This window comes from Tamandua tetradactyla, chromosome 6, assembly GCF_023851605.1.
Source record: "Tamandua tetradactyla isolate mTamTet1 chromosome 6, mTamTet1.pri, whole genome shotgun sequence".
In the NCBI taxonomy this organism is placed as follows: domain Eukaryota; kingdom Metazoa; phylum Chordata; class Mammalia; order Pilosa; family Myrmecophagidae; genus Tamandua; species Tamandua tetradactyla.
The window spans coordinates 42,789,910-42,811,435 of record NC_135332.1 but is presented as its reverse complement, the minus strand read 5'-3'; the positions used below and the strand labels follow the sequence as shown (position 1 = coordinate 42,811,435).

General features: G+C 33.8%; 1 protein-coding gene across 20 annotated transcripts in view; it reads left to right on the top strand.

The window, feature by feature from the left end:
• The window catches only part of BCAS3 (BCAS3 microtubule associated cell migration factor), a 726,008-nt gene that overhangs the window by 193,387 nt on the left and 511,095 nt on the right, over positions 1 to 21,526 (top strand). For all 20 annotated transcript variants that reach the window (XR_013177676.1, XM_077165018.1, XM_077165019.1 and 17 more), the window contains 2 exons: positions 9,444 to 9,614; positions 18,727 to 18,820. Coding sequence is in view for 19 of the 20 variants with exons in the window: in XM_077165018.1 (XP_077021133.1) it covers positions 9,444 to 9,614; positions 18,727 to 18,820 (265 nt within the window). In the remaining variant the exon portion in view is untranslated. The remainder of the gene's footprint in view (positions 1 to 9,443; positions 9,615 to 18,726; positions 18,821 to 21,526) is intronic.

The window sequence follows — 21,526 nt, the reverse complement described above, 5'->3', positions numbered from 1 at the left end:
CTTTCTTTCTTTGGTCTTAAAGAGTAGGTAAGGTTCTAAAATATACAACATGTGTATAATTTTTAGAAACACTTTCCTCTCATATGTTGTACCTTGCATTTTTAATGTACCATTGTACCTAACTTACATGTCGTTAAATAATTTCAAAAACATTTAATTATCTGCATAATATTTACCTTTCTATTTATGGACTCCTGAACCAGAGGAATGAATATTTTGAAATTTCTTCAAAAATATTGTTAAATTATTTTCTTAAAACCCCCATCAGAAATGCTCCTTCATTTCATTTCCAAGGTGTGGATGTTTTATATATATAAAAGATTGAAAGTTGGGATGAGTTTTTCCTCCCTGAATGGTAATTTCTCCTAGTTAGGTATTAAATTTTGGAAACTTTGGAGTAAATTGGTGTTCTCAGGATGTTATATGGTAATTATATCAAAATGACTTATGTAGTATATTTATATAGTACAATTCTGCATATAGTCTTTGTATTTTTGTTACTATTATAGTTTGGGTTACACATCTAGTTAAGTAAGCTTTAATTTAGTGAGTTATTCATGTTCGTTTTTTGTTTGGCTTTATTCTTAATTTTTAAAATCAAATGATTCAAATTGCAGTATTCCCATTGTTTTTGCTTACTTGTGAACATGGATCACGTTGTTTACTTATAATTCATGCCCTTTTCTGTCCTGGGGTCTATCTATAAAAGATTACTAAGAAAAGCAAAATCTTACAAAGACATCTTCAGGCCAAGAAACCTCCAGAGGATTCTATCCAACATTTGAGAAAAAATTAGCAATATTTACAAAAACTCTTTTATTGAATAGAAAGAGTGAGATTATGCTTAATCTTGTTTTATAATGCCAGATCACCTTACCAAAACCAAGTACATTAGGTGAAAGGAAAGCTACAGTCCTATCTTAGTCATCAACATAGATATAATAAGTCCTGAAGAAAATATTAGCAGAAAAAAATTAAGCAATATGTAATAAGGATAATGGGTTACAATCCTTTGGGATAATAAAATATATGGCTAATTTATCACTTTCATGTTCAATGAGTATAATTTGCTACATTTCTAGAATAAAGGAGATTTATTATATAAACTCCATAGATACACAAAATGTACTTAATAAAAATCCAACATATATTCATTAAAAACTCTTTCCGTAAATAGTGATAATTTCCAATTCTCTGGAACTCCGTTTTTCTCAAATTGTCAAACTTGTTTATGCAAAGTGAGCATGGTTATAATAAAGTCTTCTTTTTCATACTCCAATATCTCATCCTTTGTGGGTCTGTTTGTGTTTCTGTTGGGTCTCATTCATGATGTCTTGTCTCCTTGTTTGCCTATTATATTTGATTTTGCATCAGAGATTTTATTTCAAACACTATTTTTAGAAGAAAATGTAGGATTGGGATGATATTATCTTTCTTCATCTTCTATGAAACTTTTGGGGGCACCAACAGTCTGAGACTATCTTAGTCCCATTTCAGGGGTTGAGGTCATTTAACTGAAGTTGATCTGCAGTGGCTGTGAGGACCTGTTTAATGTGGATTCACTCTTACTTCTAGTGCATATCCCTTTATATCCCTCCCCACCCCCAAATCAGAGAGGTTACCCCTTTGCCGCTTCTCAAACCTGTCGAAAGCACCACTCAATTTCTTAGCGTTCCTCTCCAGAATGAGGAAGTGCCTTTTAGCAAATGCCTAACTCACGTGTCTGAATTTCCTTGACCCACTTCACTATCTTGCTATTTATCAATTACCTACAAGCAGAATTTAAAAAAATACACTGTCTCCAGTTTTTCTTGCTGGGAGTATTGATCTGATTTACCTAGTTTGTCATTATTGGAAATAGAAAATAACCTTTGTTATTGTTTCAAAAAAATTTGTGAATGTTTTTCTGAGATACAGCATGTAAAATATGTTATCAGGTATGTGCTTCTCAAGAAAAATGCGTGTCTTTCACACTCATTTCAGTGTTAAATCTCATTCTCTGAAAAAGTAGTCATTTTTCTTTTTCTCTTTGATGATGATGGCTCTTTATGTGATTTCATAGAGTTTCCATTATTGTGTAGAAGGATAAATTTCTAATTTTCTTCGTAATTTTTCTATCTCAATTCGATTGTGAGGATGAATGTATTAGTTGTATAGCATTTGGAGCTCCTTCGAAGCAATAATCTTTATACATTTTCTGAATTTCAGATAACGTTTAAAATTATTCTTTTGTTATACTTTTAGACTTTTCCCTTTGAATTTCAAAGCAGTTTATTTAGCTTTCATTATGAAGAATATGAAGGTGATGAATTCTCAATAGTAGTGATAAAGGAAGATTTTAATATTGAAATTGTTACAGTTGAATTACTTTGATAATTTATACAAATTTTGGTCCCGATTATCTTGCTACCTCAGAACTGCCTTATTTGATTCTTCCTTTCAAGGTATTATGATCCCAAGATAGTAAATTGATTTAATAAATATGTCTCTGTTAACTTCTTAATGCAATGAATAGCTTTCGTGAGAATAGTGCCATTAGTACTAATGGATAGGGAGGACAACAGATATGGCTTGGAAATAGTTACAGATGACCAGGACCGCTTTGGCAAATATGCTTGCAACAGAACAGAATAAGTACTATGCTTATTTGAATTATGGATTGTTTCAGTTTTCTAAAGCTGCTGAAATGCAGTATACCAGAAATGGACTGGCTTTGAACAATGAAGATTTATTAGCTTGCAAGTTACAGTTCTTAGGCCATGAAAATGTCCAAATTAAGGCATCAATACGAGGATACCTTCGTTGAAGAAAGGCTGCTGGCATCCGGGACAACTCTGTCATATGGGAAGGCACATGGCCAGCAATATCTGGTCTTTCTCTCCCAGGTTTCCTTGCTTTCAGCTTTTGTGGATGTGTCCTGGACTCTCAGCTTCTCTGGTGGCTTTTTCTCTATGATCCTTGGCTTTTTCTGTCTTTTATCCTCTCATAAGGAACTCCAGTAGAAGGATTAAAACCCACCGTGAATGGGCTGGGTCACATCTCAATGGAAATAACCTAACCATAAGATCCCACTTAAAATAGGTCTGCACCCACAGAAATGAATTGAAAGAACATGGCCTTTTCTGGGGTATATAACAGCTCCAAACTATCATATGGATCATAATGGTTTATCTCACACTTCTAACTATAGCTTAATATTCAGTACTCTTACAGCTGCAGTTTACTTCTGTGAGTAGTCTAGTTAAGATTGATAGGAAATATAAGGAAGTTTTGAATTTAGATAACTCAGATTGTGAAGCCTCCCAATCTAATTTATCATCCGACTAAATTAGATTTTCTAATCCTACTGTTTTTCTTAGTCTTCATTTTTTTTTGTATGTATTTGAGGAAATTACAAGGAATTCTTATAAACTTGCGATATATACAGCCTATCTACTAAAATCAAGTGGAAATGCATATTAGTGTGAAGTGATTTAAATATATATGTCGAAATTGTTAAATAACATAATATATATTGCTTCTGGACACTAATGCCTAATATGGAAACAAATTTATCATAGAAGCAATGTTATACTAAAGGAGAAAATTTCCGGCACCTCTCCCACATCTTCCACATTAAATATTGAAAGTTAATGAGCAGATTTGATGACTTAAATTTAGGATTTAGATTTTTGGCCACGAATAAGGTGATACCAACAGATTTTCTTCTGAGAAGTGACAAGAGCTTGTCATGTACTATGGGCACTTGACTCTGAAATATACTTTTTTTTAACCCCTTCATGTATATTTTTCATACTTCTCTTATGTTAACTTTTCCCATTATCTTGTAGTTCATTTTTTTCCTGCTTTTTATGTGCTCCAGTTCTTTTACTTTTATTCTTATTCATTCATATAAGGGCATGAAATAATAGGCTCAGGGGCAAATGGAAGGATAATAAACCAAAGAATTTAAAGCTAAAAGGCATTCTTTGATAAAGGGTTAACTCCTTTAAGTGGAAGCATCTCCATTAGCATTAATGGAGTAAGTACCTCAGCTGAGGCATCTCAGAGGTTAATTGGGCTTCCTGGCCATCTCTTGACATCAATATACTGTGGCGCCTGAGTCTCTTGGCCCCTCAGAGGCTTTCTGAACAACACCCTAATAGACTTTGCACAGTCATTTCTTGTGAATTATTGAAACAAACGTTTGGCTGTTAACTGATGAACGCTAATGAGTTTTATAATCACTGCAGTTTAAGTTTTTAGTTCTAAACAAAATCATTGATTTGTTGCTTTTTTCCTTGGTTTCAGTCTGCTGTATGCTGTACCTTTTTACTTGGATTCAGCAGATGACTTTGCTGGTTTTTATTAAAGTATTTATTAAGAAACATTATTGTGGCTTTTATTTTCCTTTTTTTTTTTTTCATCATACATCCAAAAAATATTTATTAGTTTTCAGTCAGTTGGTCTTCCAGGAGATTTGTCTTACGCTGTATTCATTATGTGTGTGATTTCAGGTAGTAACAGGAGTAGATTACAAGTAGTGTAGGACAGTGGTTAAAATCATGCCGTGGAGAGACAGTCTTAGTTTTGAATTTGTGACTTTGCCATTGACTAGTGTTTGAGCTGCCAGTTTACTTCACTTGCTTAGTCTCAATTTTTCTCTTCTGTAAAACCAGAATGTATGTGGAACTCTGTAGAGATAGTATATGTTTTGCCCAGTCCTTAGTCTATAGTAAAGATTCCATGGGAACATAGCTACAATAACATTATGCATATATTACTAGTGTCAGGTATATAGTGTTTTAATGGAAAACGTCTTAGGAAAATACTTTACCTTTTTTTCTCTAGCCTAATTGTTGCTTAAATTGTGTCTTTAAAAAAAATCTGTGCATACCATTTGTAACTCAAGATTTGAAATACTATGTGTATAATGATTTACATTTAAAATTTTAGCTATAGCATATGCTAGAATATAAGTGAGTTTACTTAGCCTGAATCTATTTCAGTTAGTATTTTGGGGGGGTTAATAGAGGGCAACTCATCAAATTGTTTTTTGTAAAGAAATTATAGATTTAGTAATTATTCCTTGACCTATAATTTCATAATTATGCTTGGTGGGTATTGTTATAAACACCCCCTTTAAACAATGAGAGTTTAATAATTGTTTTAGTATGGGGGATAAGGGAAAAAATAAAGCTTTTATGATTTTCTTACTTAGGTTTGGGATTAGTTTCTAGTGATAGTGTCATACATAAATTTTTACAAGTGCTGTGTCGAGCAATTTAAATGGGTATTAAAATACTATGCCCTGGAAAATGGTCTCGAATATTGTTCTAATGAAGATAAATGTTGATATTGAATTTTGGGGGGCGGAGTCAGGCTTTTTAATTTTATTTTTTAAAATATTGTTATTGAAAAATCTTCACCCATATACAGTCCACCCATAATATACCACCAGTGGCTCATAATATCGTCACATAGTTGTATATTCATCCCCGTGATCATTTTTAGAGCATTTGTATAACTCCAGAAAAAGAAATACCCTTTACCCCTCCCTTACATTGATTGCCAGTATTTCAACTATCTAGTTTTTTATCTGTTATCCCTCTATTATTTATTTATTTATTATCCTTTTTTTTTTTACTCATCTGTCCATACCCTGGATAAAAGGAGCCTCAGATACAAGGTTTTCACAATCACATGGTCACGTTGTAAAAGCTATATAATTATACAATTTTCTTCAAGTACCAAGGCTACTGGAACACAGTTCAGTACTTTCAAATACTTTCCTCTAGCCACTGCAATACACCATAACCTAAAAGAGATATCTTTATAATGCGTAAAAATAAACTCTAGTATAATCTCTTGACTCAGTTTGAAATCTTTCTGCTACTGAAACTTTATTTTGTCTCATTATTCTCTTCCCCTTTTTGGTCAAGAAGGCTTTCTCAATCCCATGATCATAGGTCCAGGCTCATCCCCAGGAGTCGTGTCCTACATTGCCAGGGAGATTTATACTCCTGGGAGTCATATCCCATGTAGGGGGGAAGGCAGTGAGTTTGCCTGTAGAATTAGCTTAGAGAGACAGGCCACATCTGAGCAACAAATGAAGTTCTCTGAGAGTGACTCAGGCATAATTATAATACTTATAATTGTAATCCTCTGCAGGAATAAGTTTCAGAGGGGCAAACCCCAAGGTCAAGGGCTCAACCTATTAAATTGGTTGTCCTTAATGCTTTAGAGAATATCAGGAGTTTCTCAGGTGGGGAAGTTTGATATTTTCTCCTTTCTCCTCAGTCCCTCCCAGGGGACTTTGCAAATGCTTTCTTTTTCTCTGCCCAAATTACTCTGGGACATATTGGGGCATCATACTAACCTATACAAATGAATAAGATCTCTACTTCCTATTCAAGATTCCATGTAATTATGGTATTTGAATAAACTGACCATGCAAGTTAAATTAGATATTGCGTCACCTAAAATATAAAATTGTGCTTTAAAAATAATTGCTTTTTTCTTTCCTTTCTTTGTATCTATTTTATATTTTACAATTAAGGGTAAAAAAAAAAATAAGTTAAACACATATTACCCCCATAATGTTATGCAGAATTCTAAGAGTGAAATGAGTAGTTGATCAGGATCGTGTGGCAACTCCACTCCTAGCCTCGTATGGAGCCACCATACTGCCCTCCAGAAGGGCTGTACCACTCTGCTTCCCTGCTAGGAGTGAATAGGTACATTTCTCTCTCTCTCCACATTTTCTCCAGCACTTGTATTTCTCTGTTCATTTTTAAGCAGTTTTATTCACACGAATATAAGCCAACCTAAGTAAAAAAATCAGTGGTTCCCAGTAAAATCACGTAGCCAATACTTTATCACCAGTCTATATGAGGACATTTCCTTTTCTTACTCAAAGAATCCCATACCTCTCCCCCATATCCCCTTCTTATTGACATTTAGTTTTGCATATTGCCTTTCTTACATTCAATGGAAGCATATTACAATGTTAGTGTTAACTATAGACCCTAGTTTGCATTGATTGTATTATTTTCCTGTATACCATCTGTTTTGGTTTGTTAAAGGTGTTGGAATGTAATATACCAGAAATGGAATGCCTTTTATAAAGCAGATTTATTAAGTTGCAAGTTTGCATTTCTAAGGCCATAAAAAATGTCCAAGGTAAGGCATCCAGGGAAGGATATCTTGATGCAAGAAAGGGCCAGTAACATTCAGAATTTCTCTGTCAGCTGAAAGGTACTTGAGACGTCTGCTGGGTTTTCCTCTCAGCTTCTCTTCTCGTTTCAGATGGCTTTTCTGGGGGCATTTCCTTTCTGTATCTCTGAATGTCTCTATTTTGAAACTTTTTCCAAAAATGGTTTTCTTTTAAAGCATTCCATGAAGTGATCCCACCTAGATTTCCATGGAAACCACCTAATCAACAGATCCCACCCACATTTGGGTGGGTCACCTCTTCGTGGAAACAACTTAATAAAAAAGATCCCACCCACCAATATTGTAACAGAATTAAAGAACATGTCTTTTCTGGGGCACACACGATTTCAAACCAGCACACCATCCCTTTTTCAATACTTGCAGTGTTGACACCCATTTATTCTCCCTCATGCAAAAATGTTCTTAGATTTGTATATTTAATCACCGTCTTTGTCCATTCTAGACATCATTAACTTATACTGTCTCAGTATAAGTATACTGAGTTAACTTATACTGTCTCTTCTATCTTTCCTTCTAGTGTCATACATTCCCCCAGCCCTTCTCCCTCACCCATATTCACATTCAGCTTCATTTAGGTTACTTACATTGTTTCTACCACCAGATGGTATTGTGCTATCCATTTCTAAATCTTTATAATCAGTCCAGTTGCACATTATGTACTCCTTTTGCACCAAATGCTCAATCTCTCCCCTCTTTCTATCTCCTTATAACCTGTGTTCTTTTTTTTTATTAATTAAAAAAATTAACTAACACAACATTTAGAAATCATTCCATTCTACATATACAATCAGTAATTCTTAATATCATCACATAGATGCATATTCATCATTTCTTAGTACATTTGCATCGATTCAGAAAAAGAAATAGAAAGACAACAGAAAAAGAAATAAAACGATAATAGAAAAAAATAAAAATAAATAAAAATAAAAAATAAAATAAAGTAAAATAAAAACTATACCTCAGTGCAGCTTCATTCAGTGTTTTAACATAATTACATTACAATTAGGTATTATTGTGCTGTCCATTTCTGAATTTTTGTATCCAGTCCTGTTGCACAGTCTGTATCCCTTCAGCTCCAATTACCCATTATCTTACCCTGTTTCTATCTCCTGATGGTCTCTGTTACCAATGACATATTCCAAGATTATTCTCTAATGTCGGTTCACATCAGTGGGACCATACAGTATTTGCCCTTTAGTTTTTGGCTAGTCTCACTCAGCATAATGTTCTCTAGGTCCATCCATGTTATTACATGCTTCATAAGTTTATTCTGTCTTAAAACTGCATAATATTCCATCGTATGTATATACCACAGTTTGTTTAGCCACTCGTCTGTTGATGGAGATTTTGGCTGTTTCCATCTCTTTGCAATTCTAAATAATGCTGTTATAAACATTGGTGTGCAAATGTCCGTTTGTGTCTTTGCCCCTAAGTCCTCTGAGTAGATACCTAGCAATGGTATTGCTGGGTCGTATGGCAATTCTATATTCAGTTTTTTGAGGAACCGCCAAACTGCCTTCCACAGTGGTTGCACCATTTGACATTCCCACTAACAGTGGATAAGTGTGCCTTTTTCTCCGCATCCTCTCCAGCACTTGTCATTTTCTGTTTTGTTGATAATGGCCATTCTGGTGGGTGTGAGATGATATCTCATTGCGGTTTTGATTTGCATTTCTCCAATGGCCAGGGACATTGAGCATCTCTTCATGTGCCTTTTGGCCATTTGTATTTCCTCTTCTGAGAGGTGTCTGTTCAAGTCTTTTTTCCCATTTTGTAATTGGGTTGGCTGTCTTTTTGTTGTTGAGTTGGACAATCTCTTTATAAATTCTGGATACTAGACCTTTATCTGATATGTCATTTCCAAATATTGTCTCCCATTGTGTAGGCTGTCTTTCTACTTTCTTGATGAAGTTCTTTGATGCACAAAAGTGTTTGATTTTGAGGACCTCCCATTTATTTATTTGATAACCTGTGTTCTTAACGTCAATTCTCAAAGTTTACTCATTAATGTTAATTCATGTTAACGAGACCATACAGTATTTGTCCTTTTGTTCCTGTCTAATTTCACTCAGCATAAGTGACAATTCTCTTTGATCAAAACCAATTCTCTTTGATGTAAGAGCATAAAAGATTTCTTAATGCAATGATTAGGAGAACTGCAGAATGTGTATTCTGTTTAGAAACCAAATACTGATGTGAAGCCATACATTTTACCTTTCATTGTATAGACATTGAAAACTGGCTTGACAATGGTTGGAAAAGTGGTGACTCAGCTGACAGGCACACTACCTGCAGGTGTGACAGAAGATGATGTTTCCACCCATAGTAATTCACGGCGGAGTCCTTTGGTCCCAGGCATCATCACAGTTATTGACATTGAAACAGTTGGAGAGGGCCAGGTAAGAAGAGATTTTGGTAAATGCAGTGAATGCAATGTGTTGGCTAATGTGTTGTAACTAAGAGCAGCCAAAGTGTATTGGCCTAGGAGATTATTAATTTATAATTTTAGAAATTGAGAATGTTTCAGATTAGGTTGTTTTTAAGAAATAGTAACATGTTAACCTATTATTTCAAACATTATTAACGTACCAAATCTGAAGGTATAGTTGCTCTAAGAAATTCTCATTATCATTTTATCAAGATATTTATTTTACAGTAAAATAGTATCTCTTTATATTTTTTGCATAGTGATGTTTGTTATAACCTACATCATAGTATTAATAATTTCTTTTTACAGCAGAATCTTGCTCATAAAAGGAATCAGTAGAACTTTATATATATATGAGGGATTTTAAAAAATTAATTGGCTAGTATTGAATGGTATAAAATGCATTAAAGTTCATCTTCATTTCCTTATTATATCACATTGCAAAGCTGTATCATTAGTCAATCATCTTCAGGAAACATGGCTACAGAAACGTGGCTCTATAGTTTCAGGCACTTTCCTCTAGACTCTAATACAACTTAAACTAAAAAGGGGATATCTATATAATGCATAAGAATAACCTTCAGGATACCCTCTCAACTCTGAGATCTCTCAGCCACTGACACATTATTTTGTCTCATTTCTCTCTTCCCACTTTCAGTCGAGAAGGTTTTCTCAGTCCCTTGATACTGAGTCCCAGCTCATTCTAGGATTTCTGTCCCATGTTGCCAGGGAGGTTTACACCCATGGGAATTATGTACCACATAGAGAGGGAGAGGGCGGTGAGTTTGCTTGCCGTGCTGGCTAAGAGGGTGTGAGGCCACATCTGAGCAAAAAAAGAGGTTCTCTGGGGGTGACTCTTAGGCCTAATTTTAAAGTAGGCTTAGCCTTTCCTTTGCAGGGATCAGTTTTCATATGAAAACCCCCTAGATTGAGGTTTGGCCTATTGATTGGGTTGCCCTCACTGCTTGCGAGAATATCAGGAATTCTCCAAGTAGGCAAGTTGAATTTTCCCCCTTTCTTGCCATTCCCCCAAGGGGACTTTGCAAATACTTTTTTATTCACACTGTTCAAATCACTCCGGGATTTATCAGGACATCACACTGGACAAACCTACAAACTCTCATGCCCTATTCAAGGTTTCATATACTTACAGTGTTCATTCAAACTGTCCATATAAGTTATATTAGGAAATGCACTAGTCAAAATATAAATTTTGTACCAAATAAACATTTTTTGCTTTAGTCTCACACTTAAGTTTAAGTTTTTAAAATACGGATTTCCATCTATTTTCAACACCCTGCAATATTGACATTCGTTTGCTCTTCCTCATTCAAAACATTCTTTAATTTGTACATTTAGTCAGTATCATTGTACACTCTAGGCATTCCTAGATATATACCATCTCAGTCTTCATCGTCTATCTTTCCTTCTGGTTTTGTATGTGTCACCAGCCCTCATACCTCTATCATTCTCACATTCAGCTTCATTCAGTATACTTACATTACTGTGCTACATTCAGGTGCTATCCATTTCTGAATTTTTACAATTGATCCTGTTGCACAGTCTGTATCCCTTCAGCTCCAAGAACCCAATCTCTACCCTATTTCTATATCCTGATAACCTCTGTTCTTAACTGAAGTTCTCCAAGCTCATTCATTAATGTTAGTTCATATCAGTGAGACCATACAGTATTTGTCCTTTTGTTTCTGGCTAATTTCACTCAGCATAACATCCTTTAGGTAGACGTCTTGCTGAAAGATTACAATTGACAGCTACTTGTGTTCTACTTCTATAGCAAGATCCAGTAGCATTTTAATAGAAACTTTTCTAAAATTAAAAGATGAAAATTTCTGGGTTTTTGGATTTGGCTGTCATATAGTATTTGAAATCTGAATAACTATAATTTTCCCCTCACTCCCCTTAAATTTGTGGTTACCATGTATGCTACAGACTTGTATTCTTATTTAAAACTCTGTTTAATGACGTGCTAGCAAGCTTTTCAGTTGACTAGAATGACTTTTTTTCTTTATTTCCAGTAATTAGCTGAAGTGAACAGATAGATACAGATGTTCTCTTTTTAAATTAGAATTAATATATAAACCCTTAGTGTTTTATGAGTGTTAGAGAAAAAAAATATTCTTTTAACTTTGATTTCTTGATTCCTAATTAATTCATCTACAAGGCCACCCACATTTACTCTGTAATAGCAGCCGTCTGCAACATTGTCTACTTTGGTGGCTCAAAATTGGTCTGTTGGAGATTTTGCATTCGTTGACAAAGACGTTTGTCATTTAAAGATAGAAAATGCTAACTCTTAATATGTTCAGTGAAATAGAGAGGCTTAACTCATATATTAATTCATTTCATTGTATTGAAGTGTAGGAACATAAAATAATTATGTAAGAAGCATAAAATGAGGCCTTATGTTTTAACATGTGGTTTGATTTTTTTCCTGTTCTTCAATAGCTATGTGTGACTTTACAAATGAATTATTCTAGGGGAGTTTTAGAATATGGAAATGGACTGCAGATTGTGGAATCACAAAAATTTAGTTTTCTGTGATAAATGCATTGATAATAGTTGACGAAATTATCATTAGGAAATGATAATCATAGAAATTATATATTTCTCTCTCTCTATATATATATATCTTTTTTTTTTCTTTTTTTCTTTTTACATGAGCAGGCACCAGGAGCCGAAATCGGGTGTCTGGCATGGCAGGTGAGAACTCTGCCACTGAGCTGCCATGGCCCACCCAGAAATATTTTCTTTTAAAACTTAAAGTCCCAAATATTACTCATCAGAAAACGTATTTTTTCTCTTATTGGTTGGAATTTGTTTTGCTTCCCATTCTTGACATATTTTGAAATGTTAATTCGACTTCAAAATTTTATTATAGGAAATATGATTTTTTAATGTAATTTTTAAAAATTTTATTTATTAAACATACCAACATACAAACACAAACATTCTTACCATATGATGATTCCATTCTACATATATAATCAGTAACTCAGTAATGGAGAGGCTGGAGGGAACGGCCAGAAATAGGATTTTTAATAAAAGGCAAGTTATGAGGTACATTTTAAAAGAATTATAAAACTCAGAAATGGACAGCACAATACTACCCAATTGTAATGCAATTATGTTAAAACACTGAATGAAGATGCATGTGAGGTATAGGTTTTTTTTTTTTCTATTATTGTTTTAATTCTTATTCTGTTGTCTTTTTATTTCTTTTTCTAAATCGATGCAAACGTACTAAGAAATGATGAATATGCAACTATGTGATGTTATTAAGAATTACTGATTGTACATGTAGAATGGAATGATTTCTAATTGTTTTGTTAATTCTTTTTTTAATTAATAAAAAAAGAATTATAAATATTTTTTTAAAGCAATAAGATTCCCTCAGCAAGAATGGAATCTTTTTTTAAATTAACGTGAATCTGTTTTTTGTCGAGAAGACATTTTTGTCTCTGAATAAATAGTTCAGTTTGCGTACAAGGCTGTTTTTGGGTTATGCTGGATTGTATTGAAAGGGCTGTCATAGTTAATGTAAAAAATGTATTGCTTTTAGCCTTTTCTACTGATGTTTGACCTTGGCTGTAATGTTTTTCCTTTTTCACATACATCTCAGGAACTAAAGCTGATGGCATATTGACTTTTGCTGTTTAAATCTATCAAGCCTTTAATAAAAATATTTTCAGGTTTACAGTGCTAGAGTATAAATTTCATCTTTCTGATGCTAAATTGATTACTTTGATTTTATGATGGTGCAGTCATTGGTAATTGCATTAAGATAGAATAGATGTTATTGACTTTGTGTCCATTTTTATCCACGTTACTTTCATCTTTTATTTAAAGTATTTCTTGAGTAGGATAGTTTAGTGGTATACTTTGCCTTTACAGATTTATGTAATTGAATAATGAATAGTAACTACTAGTTAGCAACATGGAGAAATCTCTAATCAAAGAAAATCCTTCAGAATGATGATATTAATTTGAACTCTTATAGTGGGAACAAGTGTTATTTATAATAATTTAATAACTTCTGAGCTGTTTTGTTTATCCTTTTGTTCAGATGATAAAGACTGGTTTATCGATCTTGATAATTTGGAGTGCTTTGCTTTGTTTTAATACAGTCAAATTATTAATACATTGCACATACACACAGTTTAGCTTGCTTAGTCAAGTGATGAAAAAAGATAATGCTTAGAGAAATTGTATTAAAATACCTCTGGTATTAATGGTTTTATGTTTTAGACAAGGTGCTAATGTAGTGGAGAGGTCCTTCCAAGAGTGTCTGATTGTTTATATTTGTGAAGCTCATAAAGAGTAGATTGGAAGACTCTTATTTAGTAGCTTGTGGTTTAATGCACACCAAGTTTCATAAGCATTTTTGCTTGATGACTTTTGTTTTATTAGTACCATCAAATTGAATACTAAATTTTAGTTGTGTTGGAAATAGAGGTATAGGATTATAATATATGAACATTACTATATGATCAACCCCAGGACAACTGGATAGCCATTTGAAAAAAGGTATTTTTGGATCCTGTTAGGCACAGGGTCGCTAAAGGATTCCGCATGAGACAGCGAGTTAAAGGGGTTTATTGCTAGAGAGAAATAGATTGACAGAAAGCAAAGGTAGAGCAGGCAGGTGGGAGCCAGCAAAACCTGCTAGCAAAAGGAAACAGAAAAATGATTCCAGCCTTCTTTCTGACAGCTTGTGGTTTTATGGGAAAAACCTTGCCAAGGGGGGTGCAGGTGACCGTAGGCATCACTGGGAGATATCGCGCTGGTGCAGATCATGACTTCATACTCATGGTTATCTGGTCTGGCCTCTGGTGGGTGTGGTGTTGGCATGTTTGTGCTCACTATCCTGCTGTCACATCAGGTCTCGTCAGAAGAGCTGTTGAGGGAGAGAAACTGAGCCCCTATGCCACACAATCCATATTGTATGTCAAGTTTTATTTTCTGATACCTGACAGATCTATTTTACACAATCTACCAGAATAAACTATATATGGATCAGAGGTCTAAATTTAAAAATTTATAACTCAAACTCTGCAATAAAAGAAAAGATTGATAAATTTATATGTATATGAATATGCTTCAGCAAAAAATACCCAAGTCAGCATATAAACAACAAAATGGGATTAACATTTGCATTGTATATCACAGCTATGGGAATCATCTCTTAAATGCACAAGAAGAGGGGGAAGGAAATGGGATCTTGTAATATTGAGTTTAAAATAGAAAAATGGACAAAAGGCAGAAATAAGTATTTCACAGAAAACAGTAAAAGATAAAATAGTCACTACTCATGACTTCACTCATTATAAGAGAAATGGGTGTTAAAACAGATACATTTATCACCTGTCAGAATGGGAAAAACTGAAAAATTTGAAACATCCTTTTTTTTTTAAAACTTAATTTTGAAAGTATTACAGTCTCATAGTAAATTGCTAGTGCCTTTCCCCAGGTTGGTGACATCTGTAGAACAATATTCAAACCTGGAAATTGACAACGGCACATTACTGTTAGCTAGCACAGTTAAGGTATGGTTCCATCTTTGCATTCATGCCCACCCCCATTGTTGTCCCTTGAAAACAGATTATCTCTGCTCTCCGTCTCTATGGTTTTGTCATTTCTAGACTATTATGTTAATGGTGTCACACAATGCACGTGTGAGATTGACTTTTTTCACTAAGCTTAATGCCCTTGAGGTCCATTCAGGTTGTTGCATATAAATCATTTCATTTTTTTTATGCATCATTTCATTTATTCCCCACAACAACCCTATGAAGTAAATGTCATTGCATCTCCATTACGTAGATTTAAAGTGAAATTCAGCAAGAACGTTACTATTGACCCCACAGAAATAAAAAAGACCATGAAAGGATACTGCTATAAACAACTATACACCAACAAATTAGACAACTTAGTTGAAATGGACGAAATCCTAGAAACACATGAACAATCATTTCTTTTTATTGCTGTGTTGTATTCCACTGGATTTATCAGAGTTTGTTCAACCATTCACTCATCAGGTTGTTTCTAGCATTTTACTGTTACAAATAAACTACTGTGAACATTTATGTACAGGTTTTTGTGTGAATATGTTTTCATTTTTCTGGAATAAATATCTAAGTGTGTGACTGCTTGGTCATATGATGATTTTCTAAGGAATTGCCATACTGAAGATTGAGGTGGTACTACTAGATTTGGTGAAGTGACAAGGTTGGTAAATCCTCTCCCCAGAAAATATGTACATGACTGGACAAAATTTTTTTAAATGATAGTTTGGGGATTTGTAAATCATTCAACAGCGAAGAATGAAGTAATAAGTATTTATTCCTGAAAAGATGCCGGAACCTTGGTAGGGAGATAACAGCTTTCTTACTTGAGGTTACTCCTATTTGCACATGCCCCAGCTTAGTTGGTATGTAGGTATGGTAACTTGACTCAAAAAGAGTGGGTACTGTAAACTAGCAGTTTTACTGCAAAAGCATGGTTGGTTTATTTGATTTGGAGTTGAAGGCAAAAAACCAAGCTCAACAATGTTTCAGTAAAAGTAGTAAACTTAGTAGGTAAGGAATGGAGATAGTGTGCAACTCTGCTAGCCTAAGATTGCAGTTCAGCTTGGAGAAGTCTTAAAAACAGAGAGAAAAAGTTCTGAAGAACTTTGAACAGAGCCTCAAAGACCTTTGAGATAACATCAAGCATGCCAACGTGTAAATGGAAATTTTCAAAAGAGAGGTGAGAAAGGGAAAGAAAAAATAGTTGAAGAAATAAGACTATGTAAATATGTAGTTTTCCATTTTCTTCAGTTAAATTTCTTTAAAAAATATGATTGTTTAAGGAAATAATTATAACTGTTTCATTCAGTTTGCTGAATCATTACATTGATATTTCATTTAGTTTCCAGTACCTTAGATCAGCTAGGAATAAAAATCTAAAATTTTGGAATTGTAACTCATACCAAACTCTGAAATCTGTTTTACAGCTAATTGTCGCGATGTACTTTGAAATTTATTGCTTTTTGTATATATGTTATTTTGCACAAAAAAGAAAAAAAAAGAGTACTATATAAAACCATTCAACTATGAACTTAAAATGAGTGAATTTTATTACATGTAAATTAATAATTGGCTGGCTTTTTATGTTTTTTTTTTTAAAGCATTCCTTATCTCAGTCCTGAGGTTTATTCCTTTGGTCAAATTTGCAAATAAGTCATAATTGGTCAAATACCTGGGTATTTATTCTATTCTTTTGAGGGCAGAAATAACGTTTGGCTTATATTTCTAGAGTATTTAACACATAGTAGTGCTTTACGTGTGTTTATAAAGGGAAAAATTTAACAAGCCATTGTAGGACTGCTTTTTTTTTTTTTCTCTTTGTATCTTAAGATTAAATATTCTGTGCCTGAATATCATGAGCCAATTTTGGTACAATAGGTTTTCTTTCTGCAACAGAAGGTTAAATAAAGTTTTTGTATTTCTTGAGTTAAGTATTTTGCAAAATAGATATAAAGTAAAAATTTCTATTCTAAAAGGTCTTTGAGTAGTGCACTTAATATGAACAAATTGTATGGAATGTGAATAAATTTTTTAAATGTTTTTTTATCATGAAATATCACGTTTATATTGTATAACAAAAAAGTAATAAATCTCCAAGTTCATTTTAACAAGTAGTTACGGAGCAGATTTTAAAATTTGATATGGGTTGCAGTTCCACGATTTTTCGTTTATTCTCCTAGCTGCTTCAAGACACTGGAGACAAAGATAATTATCAATATAATGATTCGGTAATCATACTCTTTATTAAATCCTATCTTCTCTATTATACTCCTCCTCTTTAAATAATATATTTACATAAAAGTAATAAATGTCAAAATACATTGCAACAATTAGTTGTAGAACAAATTTCAGAGTTTGGTATGAGTTACAGTTCCATAATTTTAGGTTTTTGTTTCTAGCTGCTCTAAAGTACTGAAAGCTAAAAGAAATATCAGTATAATAATTCAGCACTCATATTCATCTGTTAAATCTGACCATCTCTGTATAATTCCACCATCAGATTTAATTTCCCACTCTTTAGGGGTATTTAGGCTATACCCATTCTAACTTTTTCATGTTGGAAGGGGCTGTTCATAATATGGGATGGGGGGATGGAACTAATTGATGTTCAAATTGTATGGCTTGTGAATAACTTTTAACATAGCTGTAACAATTATAAGGGGAATACATAAAGAAATTATGTTTGAGGTATAAAGCTGCCTGTTCTGATGTACTTCTACTTTTATGGTTTGGTAGGATTTTCGAAGAAGTCATGTGCATCTAAAAACTAAGTGTTAAAGACCACACCTTTTGTTTGTGTTCTTAAAATTAAAATTGGATTGAGTAATTCCATTTTTTTTAGTCAAAATTACAATTTATTAATTTGTAATGAGAAATACAACTGCCAAAGAGTCCAGGCTACTCATGATGGCTGCTCTTATATCCCTATGGAGATAGAAACGTCCTACCTGAATGACACCTAATATGTCATTTGAATGATTCCTATCGCTTTGACTTCCTCTGCAAGGGACAGTGATTGCTTTTTTATTGGGCTTTTTGCTTGTATTTAGCTTGTTGCATTATTTTTCCCAGTTCTCATATTCTTTTATTTCAATAATAAGCCAAAATTGTGATTCTCTGGCAAGTCCCATAACATGATAAAACCGTTATGTTCCTGTCCTTGGATAAAGCCCTTGGGGACTAAATTTTATAAAGAATTGAAGTTAGCTGATTTTATGCTTTTCATTTGGTCTGAATATATAGTTTAAAAAAGGAAATTGTCCCTATCATCTACTGTCAAATCAACCAGATGTTTTTAGAGTTAATATGACTGATCTCCTGGGGTTATGTTACCTTTTACTGTTTCCTAAAGTGGTATTCTTACTTTCTACTGAAAAGAACATTCTTCCAAACCTGTTATTACCTAGGGATATTGTGGTGTATCTGTGCACAGTGTTCAAACTCAGTTATTGGTCAGAAAATATTTAAGTTCTGTTTGTCTTAATTTATTTTGTGAAGGTGCTTGTGAGTGAGGATTCTGATAGTGATGGTATTGTGGCCCACTTCCCTGCTCATGAGAAACCAGTGTGCTGCATGGCTTTTAATACAAGTGGTAAGTCTTTCATTGCCATTTATATAATGGGTTTTCTAAATGATTTGTTGTAAATGGAAATATGAAGCTTAGCTTTTAATTTTTCTTTGTCTGACAGTGTGTATCAGGTAAGTAAACAGTCCTCAGTAAGTGATTATTGGATGAAAGAATTTATAATATAAATTTAGAATCTTCTAAAATACTAGTTCGTTGATAATAAATTGTTGATTAAATAGCAGCAGTAGGGAAATAGTGCTGTCGATTTGCATTAATTTCTGTATTATAATTAAGCCAAGAACCTCAATATTTCAAGCCAAAATAGATGTATGTGAATGCCAATTTCTTTGAGATTAAATCTTATTTATCCGTGTTTTTTGGTAGTGCTCTTTTATGATAAGGAAAGATGTTATAGCTTTATTCATTTTCATTTATTCCCCAACTGAAAGAAAACAGGTTCAGAAATAGTGACATATCCCCAAAGAAAAATAGGTTCAAAAGGTAAAAAAAAATTAAAAATAAAAAATAATGAGGAAGCAAAGGTAGTCCAGTGAGCACCCATCTACCCATGTGTACCACCATGTAGGTTAAACAGTTGTTCACGTTTTTCCTATTCTCTTTATATAAGTGTTACTAGCATGGGTTTATGTGTGTGTGTGTGTGTGTGTGCTCTGCTGAACCATTTATGTATGGGTTACACGCATTGTGACATTTCACCCTCTTCTAATTGACCATGTATTTGCAAAGAATAAGGGAATTCTCTTATATAGACAAACATCATACTGTAGTTAAGAACTTTTTAAACTTTTTTTTGTTTGTATAGTGTAACATATATACAAAGGAAAGAAGGAAAAAAGCAATAGTTTTCAAAGCACTCTTCAACAAGCAGTCACAGGACAGATCCCAGAGTTTGTCATAGGTTACCATATCATCATCTCTGATTTTTCCTTCTAGCTGCTCCAGAGCATTAGAGAATAGAAGGAATAAATGTTTTTAAAAAATGTTTTTATTATAAACAGCAAATGAACATATGAACATTTTTGACATGGTTACAATCACTGGCTCACAATATCATTTCGTAGTTGTGGATTCATCACCATGATCATTTTTTTGAATATTTGCATCTCTCCAGCAAAAGAAATAAAAAAGAAAAAAGAAAAGGCTCATACGTGCCATACCCCTTACCTTTCCCTCTCATTGCCCACTAGTATTTCAATCTACTCCATCTATTTTAACCTGTGTTCCCCCTATTATTTGTTTATTTCTTATCCATACTTTTTACTCATTTGTCCATATTTTAGATAAAAGGAGCATCAGACACAAGGTTTTCACACACACAGTGACACCACAAAGCTATATCATTATACAGTCGTCTTCAAGAAACGTGGCTACGGGAAAACAGGTCTGCAGTTTCAGGCACTTCCCTTTAACCTTTCTAATACACCATAAATTAAAAAGGGGATATCTGTATAATGCATAAGAATAACCTCCAGGAAAACCTCTCATCTCTGAAATCACTCAGCTACTGACATTTTATTTTTTCTCATTTCTCTTTTCCCCCTTTTGGTCAAATACCCTGATGCCATGTCCCAGCTCATCCTAGGATTTCTGTCCCACATTGCCAGGGAGGTTTACAGCCCTGGGAGTCGTGTCCCATGTAGAGGGAGAGGGCATTGAGTTTGCTTGGCGTGTTGTCTGAGAGAGAGGCCACATCTGAGCAACAAAAGAGGTTCTCTGGGGGTGATTCTTCAGCCTAATTTTAAGTAGGCTTAGCCTATCTTTTCAGGGTTAAGTTTCATATGAAACTTATGAAAATTTCGTAGGGGGTGAACCCCAAGATTGAGGGCTCAACATATTGATTTGGTTTTCCCCATGTGTGCTTTGTTTTGTCCATTATTTCCCTGAGATCTAATTCAAATTTTTCCATCTTTTTTGCGATTTTCTATTTTGAGTGTTTGAAATCATTTGTCCTGTTCTCTAGTTAGCTTATTCTTTCTTCTGCCTCTTCAAATTTGCTGTTGTGTGTCTTGTTAGATTTTTATTAAAGCTTTTTTATTAATTAAAAAAAATTAACAACCAAAACATTAAGATATCATTCCATTCTACATATACAATCAGTAATTCTTAATATCATCACATAGTTGCATATTCATCATTTCTTAGAACATTTGCATTGATTTAGAAAAAGAAATAAAAAGACAACAGAAAAAGAAATAAAACGAGAATAGAGAAAAAAAGATTATACATACCATACCCCTTACCCCTGGCTTTCATTTACCACTAACATTTCAAACTAAATTTGACATTTGTTCCCCCTATTATTTATTTTTATTCCATATGTTCTACTCTTCTGTTGATATAGTAGCTAAAAGAGCATCAGACCCAAGGTTTTCACATTCACAGAGTCTCATTGTGAAAGCTATATCATTGTTCAATCATCATCAAGAAACATGGCTACTGGAACACAGCTCTACATTTTCAGGCAGTTCCCTCCAGCCTCTCCGCTACATCTTGAACAACAAGGTGATATCTACTTAATGATTAAGAATAACCTCCAGGATAACCTCTCGACTCTGTTTGGAATCTCTCAGCCAATGACACTTTCTCTTATTTCACTCTTTCCCCTTTGGTTGAGAAGGTTTTCTCAATCCCTTGATGTTAATTCTCAGCTCACTCTAGGTTTTTCTCAGTCCCTTGATGCTGAGTCTCCACTCATTCCAGGATCTCTGT